This window comes from Convolutriloba macropyga, chromosome 9, assembly GCF_964194025.1.
Source record: "Convolutriloba macropyga chromosome 9, txConMacr16.3, whole genome shotgun sequence".
NCBI lineage: Eukaryota > Metazoa > Xenacoelomorpha > Acoela > Convolutidae > Convolutriloba > Convolutriloba macropyga.
The window spans coordinates 12,100,612-12,116,895 of record NC_134476.1 but is presented as its reverse complement, the minus strand read 5'-3'; the positions used below and the strand labels follow the sequence as shown (position 1 = coordinate 12,116,895).

Sequence of the window (16,284 nt, the reverse complement as noted above, 5' to 3'; positions counted from 1 at the left end):
AAAGGGAGTGATTTTGCGGAGTGAATTTAAATCGAATATTAAAATAAAGTGAGACAACGGTGTTTGGGCAAATTTGTTTTCTCGCTAGTGGTTTTTGTTCACATGTGGCCATTTGACCTCGACTTTTTAATTGCTCTCAAACGAAATTTGTAGCAATTATATTAGTCCTGTCCGTCTTTTTTATGCGATTTTTCGCTTGACCGATTTTTCGTCTGACGCTTTTGACTTTTCGTCATGAAAAACGGTATGAACAGGTGCCGCCCAGCGGGCATTAAGTGCTCTTAGAGCCTTTCAGCTCTGTTACAGCTCAAACGGTTTTGGAGACTTATACTTATGGTGTGAAGGGCGGTTCTTAGAGGTTGGTTCTAAGACACCCCAATTGTTGAACCCCCTGTTGCCCCCACCCCCCACCGCGCTAATTCCCCCACGCCAGTGATGCCCCCAATCAACCCCCGGTGACCCCCTCCCCCTCCTGTGGCTAGCTACAGACGAACAACCGCTTGCTAAAAACGCACAAAGTTTTACAATTTTGCAATTATTTTTTTCAAGCTTTTTAAATTTTTGATATTTTTTGATTTTTATCAGCCCTAGGTGTCAAAGAAACTACTCTGGGGTTGGGGGGACTTGGTTGCACAATGCTACGAGGAAAGCTTTCTGAGGAAGGGCCTGATCCGTAGGGTGTAACCTTGGTCAGTAACCTCCACGTGGTGCCCCCTGGGTAACAACCACTAGCTCAGTTAGTGGAAGTTAGCTAAGCTGACAGTCTGAGGATTGAGCCCTGAACAAGCCACCTACGGACTTAAAACAATTTGTTCTAAATAGAATTCCTTGCCAGTCCGATTCACATCAGCGCAGGCAAGAGCCTGAGATGCGAGGTGTTGAGGCAGAGCATCGAATAGCGCCCTTGAAAGAAGGGAGAAAAAGTGGTTGTCGGCGGGACCCTGTGAACGAAAAGTTCCCGCTGACTTCAACTGTTGGAAATGTCTCCAATAAGCGAAAGATGGTCAAAGTTAACTGATTCGAAAGTCAACAAAGTAACGAAAGTGAAATCGAGACTAGTAGATGACGTTTTGATCGTTTAGTAGCGAATTGGCTAGACTCCAATTAAAGTCTCTTGCGAACTCTAATCGACCAGAAACCCCTGTTAGTAGGCAACGAACGCAGGGCTAGTAAGGTTGAGATGTGAGGGAGCTTGAGATGAATGCTACACTGTATCCACTGAAAGTTGATTAGTAGTGGAAGAGAAAACTGTGTGTGATCCCTGCGCACAATTAGTATCTGAAATGAAAGTCTTCTAGTAAGAGGTACTGTGTAAGGTCCAGACAAGACAGATGTAGTGATAGTCACAGAAATAACATCACAGAGTAGTGTTGCAACTGTGATCGCAGAGCTAAAAGATAAAGAGTGGCTACACTACATGTTTGGTCCAGACAACACTTGCTCTGCTTGTCCCGAAAGATGGTTGAGATACAGAGAGACTTGAGGCTCTGGGACACAACACCTCAATGAGCTGGACCCCAGATGGTCTTCGCACCGAAGCTCAAGTTTACTCTGGCTTGGAATTCATTCCTCTAAAGGTCAGTAGACTATATACCTACGGCTCCGGCCAAAGGGGAGGTGCACTCTGGGGTTAGATAATAGGTTACTGCATTGTTTCTAGTTGTAATGGAATGGTTTCAACATTTTAACATCGCGAATTTTAAATTTTAGCAATGTTTTGACAAAACGTGCATTTTTTGTCCTTATTCAGGTTTTTCCAGACCCAGGAAACATCCTAAGTGGTCCGATAATAAGCTACTGACAAATTTTTGAAGGCCATGGAATAGCTTTTGATGTCAAAAATTTTAGAAATTTTTTGATAAAACTTTCTTTTTTTTTCAAGTTTTGGAATTTTTTTATCGGTTTTTAGGTGACTTCAGCCCCAAGAGCCAAGGAACCTCCTCTAGCGTTTGAAAATGGGTTCTGTATAATTTCTAGATGTAATGGAATGTTTTGCAAGATTTTAACATCACGAGTTTTAGCATTTTTTGACAATTATTGTCATTCTTTTCAACTTTTCGACGTTTTTTGTCATTATTCAGGTTTTTTGAGCCTGAAGGGACAGAGATCCCCCTTTTGGGGTTTGATAATAAGTTACTGAAAAATAGTTTTGGTCATGGATTATTTGTCAGCTTTTTAATATCACAAGTTTTAGTAATTTTTTTTTTCAACTTGTATTTTTTTTAAGTTTGTCATTTTTTAGGTTTCGTTAGCCTCAAGAGCCACGGAACTTCCTCTGGAGTCTGATAATATGTTACTGCATAGTTTATAGATGTGATGGAACATTTTTCAAGATTTTAATATCACGAAGTTAAGCAATTTCTTAAAATATTGGCAATTCATGTTTTTGAGTTTTTTCGGCACCAGGGGCACTGTAACCTCTCCAAAATTTGATAACAAGCTGCTGCGTAGTTTCTAGAGTTAATGAGATGGTGATCAACATTTTTATGACTCCAATTTCAGTATTTTTTGAATAAAATTTAAACTAAAATTTTGTTTCAAGTGTATGGATCTTTATGAGCCTGTGAAACTATTTCAGGCTTGAAACAGGGATACCGGATAGTCTCCTAAGACAATGAATTGGCTCTTAAGATATTAATGTCTTGAAGTTTAGCAAGATTTTGTTAATTTGCAAATTTTTCCAAAATTTTTCAATTTTTTTGTCCTTTTCTGAGTTTAACGACCATTACTGGCCAACAAACTTTTTCAAGTCTCGCAGATGGGTTACTTGACAGAACTTTCGAGACAAAAATTGGTTTTGAATTTATTTATTGCGAAGTTGAAAAGGTTTTTTTTAATTTTGCCTTTTTCAGTTGTTTTCTATATGATCTATTTATAAACAAGGTTAAAAAACTAGAAGTTGCAGTGTCGAATCCAATCATGGAAGATATTCCTGTCTCTTGCTCTCTCTTTGGGTTAGGGTTCTTTCCTTCTCTTTCTCGTTCACGTTTCATCTCTCTCTCTCTCTCACCCACTCTCTCTCACTCTCTCTCTCTCTCTCTCTTCGTTGATGCCGCTCTTCAGCTGCTGTTATGTAGCGTAATGTCATCATCTCTGATTCTCATTATCAATGAAGTATAGTTGAAATATTTTGTATCATAAATGATCTAACAGGCACTTTTTAGGAAACCATTGTTAATTGCTCTCAAAAGCAATTTGTAGCAAATATATTAATCCTGTTTGTCTTTCATGCAATTTTTCGCGTGGCCGATTTTTCGTCTGAACCATTTGACTTTCGTCTTCAGAAACGGGATAAAGAGGTAGTGCCCTGAGGTCACTAAACCGTGGCTAGCTGTTGACAAAGCCAACCGCTCGCCGGCCGTTTCAGAGCAAATCGCCCGACGTTTGTCAGTTATGTTTTCTATTTTTTGCTATTCGGATTTTGTTCTGAATGCTTTTCCCTTTCCACTCTTGTCCATTCTAGGTCTAGCTTTTTTAATTAGTCAATGAAAATTCTGTGAATTGTAGGTCAGGACTTGTCGTGCTATGTTTTTTTTAAATCCACATTACCGTTTGATGTTTCTCCATATTAATGGCTGTTCATTCGTGCTGACACAAAAATCACGCACTTCTGTAAACTGGCATCATTTTCTAAACTATTTTGAGAGGGTTAAAATAGTATTAATTTGTTTTGAAGAACCCTGAATTGTAAAATTTTCCTCAAATGAAAAGCAACCTAAATAGTTTTGATATTTGATCTACGTTATTTTTGTAATATTGGTTTAAGATGATTTATAATATTGGTTTAAGGTGCGGTTGCTCATTTAATATTTGGAAAGTTTTCATTATTTGTACCTTTGAAATAGTTATCATAACTAAAACAGTTGATTAACTGAAAGAGTTGAATATGAATCTGGATCTTTCCTGTATTGAAACCCCTTTGAAAACCGTTTTTCAAGGATTAGAATGAAAGCGGTTGGAAAGAATAAAAAAGGATATCTGATTAATTGCTCTCAAACGAAGTTTGTAGCAATTATATTGGTCCTGTTGGTTGTTTAATGCAATTTTTCGTGATAAACTGGTTGCGCCCAGCGGGCATTAAGTTTAATTAGAGGCCCGTAGCCGCGTTTAGTAGTCCTTCAAGTGCTTAGTGCGATGAAGCTACCGGGAAGGCCGTAGTTGAAGGTTAAAAGGTCATTTTTAGGAGTTTTTGAGCCCAGTGATGCAATTTTTCGTTTTTTCCTCATTCATGGAGTTTTTTGTTGGACCAGTCTAAAATTGAGGCTGGTTAAAGTTGATGAAGGTCATTTGCAAGACATAAGTACTTTTTATGACCACTTTAAGAGCTTTATGTTTTGGTAATCCAAACCGAAACACGCAAATTTATACTAATTTTCACAATTTTTCAAGCTTTTTGAAAATTTTCATTTTTTGAGTTTTTTCAGCCTTAAGTGTCAATGAACCTCTTCTAGAGTTTGATGATAAATTACTGCATATTTTATTGTGGTAATTGAATGGTTTTCAACATTTAAAAGCACGAATTGACAAAACTTGAAATTTTTTTGTCCTTATTCAGGTTTTTCCAGACCCAGGGGCCAGCAAACCTCCTTAAGGTTTTGATAAGTTGCTGATAATTTTTTATTGGCCATAGAAAAATTTTCAGCTTTTTAATCGCAAATGTTAGCAATTTTATGATAAAACTTGCAATTTTTGAGATTTATTGTCATTATTCAGGTTTTTCCAGCGTCAGGTATCAGAAAACCTCCTTGAGGATTTGATTATAAGTTAATGAAAAATTTTTATGGGCCTTGGAATAGTTTTAAACTTTTTTATCGCAAATTTTTGATGGAACTTGAAATTTTGTTAATTTTTTTGTCATTTTTTAGGTTTCTCTAGCCTCAAGAGCCAAGGAAACTTTTTGGACAAGACTTGTATTTTTGCAATTTTTTCGCGATTTTTTGTCATTATTCAAGTTTTTTTCAGCGTTTAGAGATCAGAAAAGCTCCTTGAGCGTTTGATTTTAAGTTACTGAAATTTTGTGGACCATGGAATAGTTTTAAACTTTTCAATATCACAAATTTTTGATAGAACTTAAAATTTTTATAGTTTTTTGAAAATGTTTGTCATTTTTAGGTTTCTCCAGCCTCAAGGGCCAAGGAACATCCTCCAGGGTTTGATAATTGCTTGCTGCATAATTTCTATTTTCTAATATTTTTGATTTTTTTAATAGGGGGCCCCGGGACCTCGTCCGAGATTTGATAATAAGCTGCTGGATAGGTTCTAGTTAAGGGAATGGTTATCAATATTTTAATGACTCGAGTTTTCGCTATTTTTTGATAAAATTTGATTCTTCATTTTCGGAAAATCACATGTTCCAAGTGTATGGATATTTATGAGACAGTGAAGCTATTTAAGGCTTGAAATAGCGATACTGGATAGTCTCTTGAGACAATGAGGTGGATTGAAGATTTTAATATCTTGAGTTTTAGCAAGATTTTGTAAAATTTGCAATTGTTTTTAAAATTTTCGATCATCTTTCATCCTGTTCTGAGTTCAATGATCACTACTTTCCAACGAAAATTTCTAAGTCTTGTAGATGGGTTACATGACAGAACTCCCGAGACAAAAATGGTTGTGAACATTTTTTACTGGGAAATGTCGAAACTTTTTGAATTTTGCACTTTCAGTTTTTTCTTTATGATTTAATTACTAACAAGGCTAGTAAACTAGAAGTTGCAGAGGCGGATCTCATCATGGAAAATGTTCCTAAATCTCTCTATCTCTCTATCGGTTGGGGTTTCTTTCCTGCTCTTTCTCGTTCACGTTTTATCTCTCGCACACTCGATCTCTTTCCCTAACTTATTTGTTGATGCCGCACTTCAGCTGCTGTTGTGGCATCATGTCATCTTCTATTACCCTCACTTAATGCCCCGTTAATTAAGCTGAAGCTAGGCTCACTAAACCATGGCTGGCTACTGACGAAGCCAACCACTAGCCGGTTGTTTGAGTGCAATTCGCCCGACATTGTTCGGTTATGTTCTTAAGGTTTTTTTTTTACCGTAAGTGCTCTTCGTTCAGACGGCGTTTTGATCTAAAAGCGAAAGAGTAAAATTGCTCAGAAATTTTTTTTTCTGAGCGGGAAAAGATTTTTGATCATGCGCTACGATCAGTGAATGACTTTGACAAAGTGTTTTAAGACTAAATGCCGCATATAGATGACCATTTTTAGCAGTTTTTTGTCCAATTTACTTTTTTGTGGAAATTTTTTTTATAGGAGCTGGATTATTAGGTCAACCTCTGAAATTGATACCGTCGTTTGAGACTCGCCAGTCGTTTAACAGCAATTCGTCCGACGTTAGTCGTTTATGTTATTAAATTTCTTAAACTGTAGGCATATAATAATAGAAATCATGGTTGTAAAGAGTAATTATTAGATAGTTTATTTCCAGATCTGAAATGGCGTTAGAGTACCTCGTTTCAAATGGGAATCCAACATGTGACTCGTCATTCCTGTCGAAGCCTCATTCATTTCTCATGCCCGATCTTGGTCGGGGTGAAGATCTCATCAAAGACGAGCCAGGAGAGATGGTATTACCTGCAGTAGAGCGACCTCTTGAGTTTAGCAAGTCTGTGTGCAAGGACAATCCGGCTATCAAGTTCAACAAAGGTTGGTTTAATCCGTTGAAGTTCTGCGAGGAACTAAGAGGAATGAGGGGGGGGGGGGGGGCGTTATTGCCCCAAATCAATACTCACCCCCAGTTATAGAACACATTGCATCGGATAGCAAATCAATTTGGTAATATTAAACGTTATCTTGGGTGCATGGGTGTTACTATTATGCACCCACTAGCTAGTGGGACACAAAAGGAAACTATACAAAATTTCTTTGGAACTATCCTCAGCTTAGTGGAAATGAAACAGATGTTCCGAAGTATTTGCTCTGAATCATTGTGGCCATTCTACTCAGATAAGCATTTTTTGCGAATAATGGATTACATGCTGATACTGTTTTCAGGACAAAAAAAAACATTTTCGAGTCTCTTTCCAACTATACCCCCCCCCCCCCCAGCTTAGTGGTCAAATAACCTATAGCCCCCCCCCCCCTAAAAATGGTAAATATACCATAATGGGGGGCTATAAAGGGACAGACTCCAGTTTTCCCCATATGCATAACTAGATAATAGCAATGTGCCAAGCAGAGAATGAATTGCAATATGTCATACGTTTTATACCATAATCTTTGATAACCAGAATTGACCGTATAATGGATTGGTAGGAAAATTTTGGGTAACTGCGTCGTATTCCGCCTATACGGGTTGGTTCTTGGCGGGCAAACGTTTTATGTGTTAAAACACGTGCACATTTTAAAATGCCGAAAGTCTGCAGTGCCAGAAGTCAAAATGCCAGAAGTCGCTACTTAGCCAGAAGTTGAATTCCCCTGACTTCGCCATTTTAAAACGTGTGCAATTCGTGTTTTAAGCATAGTTAAGTGATTCTGCAGAAGTCACTTCAAAATTCTGACCTAATATCTCGAACCGATTCGCGGTTCTCGATAATCGCCAGAAGTTATCAGTGACTTCAAGCAGAGTCACTTAACCATTGCTTAAAAATGATAGCAGAAAAAAATGGACCTTTGATCCCCTAAATGGAGTGTAATGAAAAACACTTAATGCCACATTTGAGTTTCGTATAGCAACGTTTAGCAACGTCAGAGCACTTTGTGTCCAGTGAAATTGTTGCAATCTCAGTTTGAGCGGTGATGTATTTTCAGGTACAACAACGTTGGCTTTTAAATTCAAGCACGGTGTCATAGTTGCAACTGATTCCCGTGCTACTGCTGGGCCCTACATAGCTTCCCAAACTGTCAAGAAAGTGATACGAATCAATAAGTAAGTGGGCAATTTTACGGAATATTCTGCTTGTTTAGCAACTGATGTATCATAAAGCTGTTTCTAATTTTTAAGACAAAAAAATTTAGTTTTTGAGCTTTTTGAAATATTTTGACAGAAAGTCTGGTCACATTTTGATGAAATTTTTTAGGCTACTGCGGTTTTAGAAGATAAAATGCTATATTGGAGTTTCGTTAACACCAAAATGTTTGCGTTTTTTGCGAGTTTCTGTTTTTCTGAATCAACTTATGTAGGTAAATTTTGCTAAACTTTATGTTGAGTGCTGTTGTGAACAAGAAAGATATGTGGAAACAATATGTATGATTTTCAATCAAAATTTCTATCAATTTGAATGGATGATTTTACATACTTGTTGTTTTTAATACTTCTGGTTAATGGTGACGTATTCTTCTTTCAACAGTGTGCCAACAGTATCATCTGATTGATACGCCTATTTGCGTTTCCTATTTTACCGCAGGAAAGATTTGAATTGTCTCGCCGACGTGTTTTCCAAAAATATGATCAGTGCATCAAAATTTTTTGAAGTTCGTTATTGCAGACCACTATATCCAAGGCATTACCTAAAGGCTGTACTATTTATGGTTTTAACAAGCTCAAAAAATCACTGCTCAAAGTTACTTGCTCTATTTCTTTGCAGTGTTGCCTTATGCTGTAGAGGCCTCAAGGTCGTTTTAACTGCTCTCGATTGAACTATGTATCAATTATATTCGTCCTGTGGTCTTTTTTGCGTGCACGATTTTTTGTCTTACGTTTTAACTTTTCGTCCTTAGTTGGACAACCAGGTAAAGCCTAGAGGGCAATTATTGGCTGAGTGGCTCTCTTAGAGTTTCACGCTTCGGTCATATCTGTGTGCGATTCGGCAAAATTATTTTGAGGAGACTATATAAACTATATAAATTCATGGTGTGAAGGGCTGTTCCTGTTCTTTAAATAGTTTGACCCCCCTCCCATCAGTCACCCCTGAACTCACTTCACCCCCGCTACTCATTCGTCCCACCTCCTGCACCCGCAGATTTTAACCCCCATTCTTGTCCCATCTAACCCTTAATTCCGCTCACCCCTCCGCCAATGCCCATCTTAATGAAAGCAATCTCTAGGCGATAGGGATCTTTTCAGGATGCATTGTTGTCAATCTTTTACGAAGTTGCTGACTGTTTTTCGATTCAGTTTTACTCCTTGAATTTTTGATATCCGATTGAGTTCATTATTAATTTTAAAGCTCAACATTTATCTTTAAAAGTTTTTAAAATTTCCGAGCTCAATTGGTGGCAGTTTTTCCGGAATCAACTAACTCTCGACAAAGTTGTTTTTAAAAAGATTTGAAATATCCAATTTTGATTTGTTTGGCCTTTTGTATGTGCCTGGATTTTTCTTCTGGATTAATTATAAGAAAATGTTAGACCTAGACTCTCTGTTTTAATTTTTGCTCTGTTTTAATTTTTTTTGTGTCTTGTTTGATCTGAAGAAATATTGTGAAGGGTTTCGGTCACTGCAAGTTGTTGTTTCATTAGGTTAAACGTTTTATACTTTATTTGTTAATATTTGACTTTCAAATTAACTCAACTTCTATGTTGTTGACAACTTGATGTTCAAATTGACTCGACTTCTATTTTGTTGACAACTTGATTCAATTGTTATGAGGCAGAGCCATGCCAATTTTTCATTGTAGTTGAATACCCAATGTTCGAAGGTTGTGCTATTTATTATTAAAACAATAAAGAAGCACTGATCAAAGTTACTTGCTCCATTTCTTTGTTGTGTTGCCTTCAGCTGTAGAGGCCTCCAGGTGGTTTTAATTGCTCTCAGATGAAAGCTGTTGCTATTATATTAGTGCTGTTTTTAAATGCAATTTTTTGCTTGGCCAACTTTGTATCTGACCATTTAACTTCACATCCTCGAAGAAGGGATTAAAAGGTATAGCTTGGAGGTCAGTAATTGGCTGAGCAGCTCTCTTAGAGCCTTACGTTTTACTCGTCTCTAAGTATGTGATTCAGCGAAAATGCTGAGGGCATAAATTCAAGGTGTCAATAGCGGTTTTTGAGTTTGACTCCCTTCCTTTGGTACCCCACCCCTACTCCCTCGTCCAGCTTCCACCTGCATTTCTTGACGCCCCTAACGCTTGACCCCCTCCCGCCTAAATGCACGCCCTAATGCTAGCAGTCTCTAGGCGATAAGGATCTTTCCATGACGCTTTGTTTTTAACCTTATTTTAGCTTACAAGAAGTTGCTGACTTTGTTATTTGACTTTTGTATATCCGACTGATCTCATTAAAATTTTTACAGTTTAATATTTCTACTGAAGTTCTAAAAAAATTTCAGCTCAATTGATGTCAGTTTTTTTTCTGAAATCAATTGAAAGGTTTTCTTTGACCGTGAAATCGTAATATGTGTATAGGATGCAGGACACCCACTTCCCGCATCGTCCTTTGAATCAATCAATTAACAAGAATTGAGTCGCCGGAATTCGTAAACAATTCGGCTGATATTTGTTGGTTAAGCACCACTCTCTACAAATTGGTTTTAAAATAATCAATTTTGTGTTCTCCTATTTTCTCATTTATAGACGTCTTCTGATTAATAGCCGCCTCAGATTCTCAGCCGGCTATTATAGTGCTGCTTTTTTTACTTCGTCAAACTCTAATTTTTTCGCTTTACCTTAGTTCACAGCTTGCTCAACATTTTCCCTAAAATCTTTTTGACTTCTCTGATCTTGTTTTTCTTTTTTTCCTCATTCTGCTTAAGGTGTTTTTAGACAGCAGTTGCGCATCAAGGCAATTCAAAATGAACAGTCAGTATTAGAAAACGAAATCCGAAATAGAAGTGGGATCAACCCATAAAGCCCATTTTTAGATGCCCGTTACTCGAACTTAAGTCTTTGTTACCATCTCTAATGTGTATTAATAGCCGCCCTCATCTTCTCAGCTGGCTATTATAGCGCTCCTATTTTTTTTTTACTTCGTCGAACTTTTTTCGCTTTACCCATTTTGCCGCTTTTTCGACATTTTGCGTGAAATCTTTTTGACTTCTCTAGGCTAGTTTTACTCTTCTGTCATTCTGCTCAAAGTCCTTTTAAACAGCAGCTGCCCAGCCAAGCAATTCAAAATGAAGAGAGAGTCAGTAAAAAAAAAATCAAAGTCAGAAATAGAAACGGGATAAACCCATAAAGCCCATTTTTAGATGCCCGGTACTTGAACTTTGTTCTCATAAGTTTTAGTTACTATCTATAATGCTTATTGGTATTGATACTAGACCCTGTAGCCTCTCACTGAGAGACAGGAGTATGTTCAATTACGAAATGACATCAAAATAAATTGCACTTGAAAATGTTTTTATACAAAAATCAATTTTTGTTGATATTTTTTCTTTCAATCCCAATAGAGTTATGGGAATCAACGGCGGCCATTTTACGGCAATCTGCCGGGTATGTTTGGTATTGATAATAATTCCTGTATTGTATCACTATGAAACAGGTTATGTTCAACTACCAAATGACATCAAAATGGTTCGCACTTTAAAATTATTTTCCTACAAACTTTTTTTATTTTTTTTCTTTCAATCCCAATCGTGGTTATGGGAATCAACGGCGGCTAATTTTCGGCAATCAGCTGGATATATTTTAATTTAAAAATGTTTTGATAGACCATTTTTTTTGCTTTTTCGATTTATCTTTGTGCCTTGCTTGATCTGAGTAAATATTGCGAAGATTTTGGTCAGTACAAGTCGTTGTTCCTTTAAGGTAAACGTTTTAAACCATTTTCAAATTTTTAGCATTGAAATTTCAAATTGTAACTGAACGCCTATGCATTGGTTTTTGCAGCTTTTCGTCTTATCCATTTAGTTAATAATTGAATCAGTTTCGACAATTATATCCAGGTGTTTTAAATTGGCAGCCATGGGACCCTTTTACTGTAGTTGATTATCAAACGTGCAAAGGTCTGAAGGTGCTTCTTTTTGTTTTCCGACTTAGTTTGTTATTATGTGTCATAGAAGCAAGTATTTGATGTTTTGAACCTGAGCAATCGTTGATGTTCTATTACGGTTGGATTTCCTAAAAACATTTTTTTTTCACTTCGTTTTTTTTTGCAAAGGGGTGTCCTGATTTAATCATCTTCTATTTTGAATTTTACCTGAGAATTTTTCACCAGTCTGTTGAGTCTCCATGATCGAACTGTTCTTGTTACGTGAATTCTAATTCAAGCTTTTTGTAGCTGCAGTTGGTTTTGCATTAACTTGTTTTCAGTTAGTGGGTAGTGTGTTTTGCGGACACTGAGATTGAATGTGGTTTTTGCGATGGGTATTGAATTGGGGGTGTGTATTTAATTTTTTGGACGACAGTTACAATCTCGCATAAGGGTTCTCCACTTTTTAGTGCTTAGTATATGCGATAATGCAATTTAGTGATCAGTTTTAGAATTAGGTTGTATGTGATCAATAGCACAGGATTAGAGCACCTTATATGTAGGGTAATTTTGGTCCTAATGCTGTTTTTAGTTGTTCGGCTATATTAGGGGTCTTGTTACCTTTAGTTGCCAATTTTAAAAGCGACGTTTATCTCAACCTAACAATATTATAGAAATCAGATAAAGTATTCCCATGGGCTGCTAATAAATGAAATTTAATAAAATATAATAATTGTTTCAGCCATGTTTTGGTTTTCTACATTTCAGATAGCTCCTTTTGTAAGTCTCGTCGTTATTTTGGTGACTATGACCACTTTTATGCGTGGTAACGCCTTAGCACCCTTGATTGGTCAGCATGTTGTCAATCTAAAGTTGTTTAAGTGGAGGCTTGGTGGCTTATTTTAACATGCATAACTTCAGAGATTTTTAAAATTTTATTGGCAGTAACAGCGAAAAGTGTTGTAACATGCTATCAATTTTCAATTTGAGTGTGATATAGACGTATTTTCCTTGACCTCTGATTAAGGCTGAATTTTAAAGATATGAGAAACCGCTTCTGTTTTCTGAACTTAAATAATTAATATCTTAGGTTTTACTGAACTTAATAATTTTCTGTATAGATTTCTTCTGGGTACAATGGCGGGTGGTGCTGCTGACTGTCAATACTGGGAGAGAGTGTTGTCACAACAGTGCAGACTTTATGAACTGAGAAATGGACACAGGATATCTACAGCTGCTGCTTCGAAAATGCTCTGCAATATTGTGTACCAATACAAAGGTGCGAATAGCCTGCTATTAATCTCGGATGACTTTTTTGATCCCCCTTAAAAAGATGTCAGAAAAGTTCTGAACAAGTAGTTTTTTTGCACTAGTAACTGGCGGGGTTAGCGTTAATTTATTACATCAATTTAAATAATGTCTTTAATAGCTGCAGAGTGATAGCTTGGGCTATTGTTGGCATTCTCTTGGTTTTTCGCGACTCGATGAGTGGTTTGTTTTCTGGATGTTTTTTTAAAGGAAGTACTGTGTTCAGGCGTTGTTTTGACCTAGAATCGAAAGTGAGTAAAATTTAGGTGTGAACTGATTTTTGCTGGTTGAAAGAAGTTTTGTTCATGTGCCGCATTGAATGAATGAATTTTTGTCTTTTGGTTTTAACTTTGGTTTTTTCGACATAATCGAGCATATAGCTAACAGTTTTAGCCATTTTTCCTCGATTTGGCTTGATTTAGCTGCCATATGCCTCTCAACGGCTATTATATCGGCGGTCTCCTTTATAGCGTTCGCTTTACCTTTCTTTCACGTTTTTTATTCACATAAGTATACCTAACTCACTGTTTGGACTGAATGGATTTTTGTTTCATTTAATCAAACAATGTAGCAAAAACGTTAAGTCAAAAGAGCAAGTATCAAAAGAAACGGGAGAAACAGATAAAACCGGTCGTTGAGTCACAGTGCATCAGAGTGATTGCGCTCTAAAATTTGATTAGAGTGATTGCTAGCTGTCATTAATATTAAGCTTAATAAAATTCGTTCTTTTTTTAAATTAAGTGCAACAAAAAAGCACACATTTTAACACTTACAAATAAATATGCACAAATTTAAACTCTTCTTTTTTTCTGTTTCGGTTCCGATGTGCGTCAACGGCGGCTTTTTCCAACAATTTGTCTGCTATTTTTTATAATTTTTGTATCTTTCATTGGACTTTTTTGTTTAACGGTTTTCTAAAATCATTCGTTGAGTTTCTCAGTTTTTAGCCTGAAGTGTTTTGTATGATTTTGGAGAACTGGTTTGGGGGGGGGGTTTCTTCAAGGCAAAAATTTTAAACAAAAAATTCCTATTTGGCAATGTTTTTGATATTATTTGAATCTTTGAATTATTTTTTATTAATGGCCGCACAGCGATAGCTGGGGCTATTATTGGCCTTCTCTTGGTTCATTCGTTCTTGCATTTTCGACTGAAGTGCGTGTGTGATGTCATTTTTCGCTCTTAGTGGAGCGAGTTTTTGTGTTTATTTGCGTGATTAAATTTTTGGTCACACTTGATTTACCTCACTCACAAAAATTTCTTCCTCACTTTGAAATTGACTTTTATTTACTTTAATTCAATGAGATAAGGTCAAATGGGCGTTATTAGATAGCAGCTAATAGAGGCAGCAAAAACTTATACGGATTTTTAATCAAAATATAACATATCAGTCTTCAATGAAAAGACGAATTTTTTTGGTCTGTCTTTTTTTACTGTTTTTTTGAGAATGCAGATCTACGAAGCTATTGCGGCTATTTTCTGGCAATCTGCCAGCTATGTTTTTGTTTGGAAATGAAGATAGTTAAACAAATTCAATGGGAAACCATTGTTTATTATCCTGGTATCTTCTTCATTCATTCTCACTTTTCAAAATTTTGCTGAAGCCTACAATTTTTCACAATACATCTCTGGCATTCTAGCGTTTGGCTCCATTTTCCTCAAATTATCTTTAACGAGTTGTTGCCATAATCTGTAGTTTTGTTTGGTCTGCTCATATAGGTTATAGAGGGTTTAACATTTTAGCCCTTTTTACTAAATTTTTTCTCAGTTTTATTATTTGTCGTAATTCTCATATCAAAATCTGACAATTTGTAGGAGCAGTTGTTGAGATATTCATGAGTAATCTACTATTATTTTTTGAAAGTTTTCTTGGGTGAGGTTTTTTGGTAATAAATGATTTTATGCTGATTGTTAATCTGTTACCTCTGTCTTTTTCCTGATAAATTTTGATTCTAAGACTGACCGATTTCTGTTCCTAATGTCATCGTAAACCACAGGGAAAAACTGCCATGTTTTTGGATGAGTGCTGTGATGTTAAAACCAAAAATTTGTTAAACCTGAATCTGTTCGTATTTTTGAATTCAGTTGATTTTCTAAGAATCTCCATTATGTATTTCCAATATATCAGCTTTGTCAATGTATCTTTTAGGTTGCAGAATTATTTACAGAGTTTCGAATTTTTGAATTTGTTTGCTTCGTGAGAATTATCTGCTCAGTTTATCAGTTTTTGTTCCCCTGAAAATGTTAGATTCTTTCCAACGTTACCAGATATGTTTAATAGTACTAAATTTTTCAAGGTCAAGATTTCACGTGGAGTGGTTCGTCGTAAGATTTTTTCTGATTGTCATGTTGCTACGGTTTCTGAACGGCGTCGTGATTGTTTCTCTTGTTTTTTTTTCTTAGACTGTTGATCTACAAAGCTGTTGCGGCTATTTTCTGGCACTCTGCCGGCTGAGTTCATTTTACATCGTCTAACTTGAGGGAAAAAATTGTTCTGATTCTTTTTGATCCAAAGTACTTGCATGTGAACAACTTCTTGAGATTTGCGAAAATGCAACGGCAAAGATGCTAAGATTTTTTGGTGTCCAGCTTGGTTTAAGAGTTATTTCGTTTAACATGAAATTACAATGGAAATTTAATTTTAATACTCGTTTGTTTAGAGCGTATAATTCGTCCGTTTCTTGTGTAACATAGAATACATGATTTATTTTCAATACAGGCTATGGACTTTCTATGGGCACAATGATAGCTGGATGGGATGCATCTGGACCTGGTCTGTTCTACGTTGACGATGACGGAACCAGGCTGGACCATCACATCTTCAGCGTCGGATCGGGGTCCCCCTTCGCATACGGAGTTTTGGATGCTGGCTACCGGTGGGATCTATCGGTAAAAGAGGCGTACGATCTGGCAAGCAATGCTATTTACGTGGCCGGGTTCCGTGACTCGATGAGTGGAGGATTTTTGAACTTGTGGCATATGAAGGAAACTGGATGTGAGCAAATTGCTTGGAGGGATCACAAAGATTTGCACGCCGAGTATGAAGCTCGTGAAAGCACCGCTTAATCGCTCTCTGATTGGTGTGTACAATTGGTGAAAATTGACTGTGGCTTACTTATGATTTTTAGCTGATATTATATCTTATGACCTTAATTGATGTTATTTGAACACTATCTTTCACGAGGTACGGA

The 16,284-nt window shown here is 36.6% G+C and overlaps 1 protein-coding gene across 1 annotated transcript; it reads left to right on the top strand.

The window, feature by feature from the left end:
• Positions 1-6,412: 6,412 nt before the first annotated feature.
• On the top strand, positions 6,413-16,263 carry LOC142345608 (proteasome subunit beta type-5-like). Its single transcript, XM_075397745.1, has 4 exons — positions 6,413-6,646; positions 7,751-7,868; positions 12,910-13,067; positions 15,813-16,263. The coding sequence occupies exons 1-4, from the start codon at positions 6,436-6,438 to the stop codon at positions 16,157-16,159; spliced, it is 834 nt and encodes a 277-aa protein (XP_075253860.1). The 5' UTR covers positions 6,413-6,435; the 3' UTR covers positions 16,160-16,263.
• The last annotated feature ends 21 nt before the right edge of the window (positions 16,264-16,284 follow it).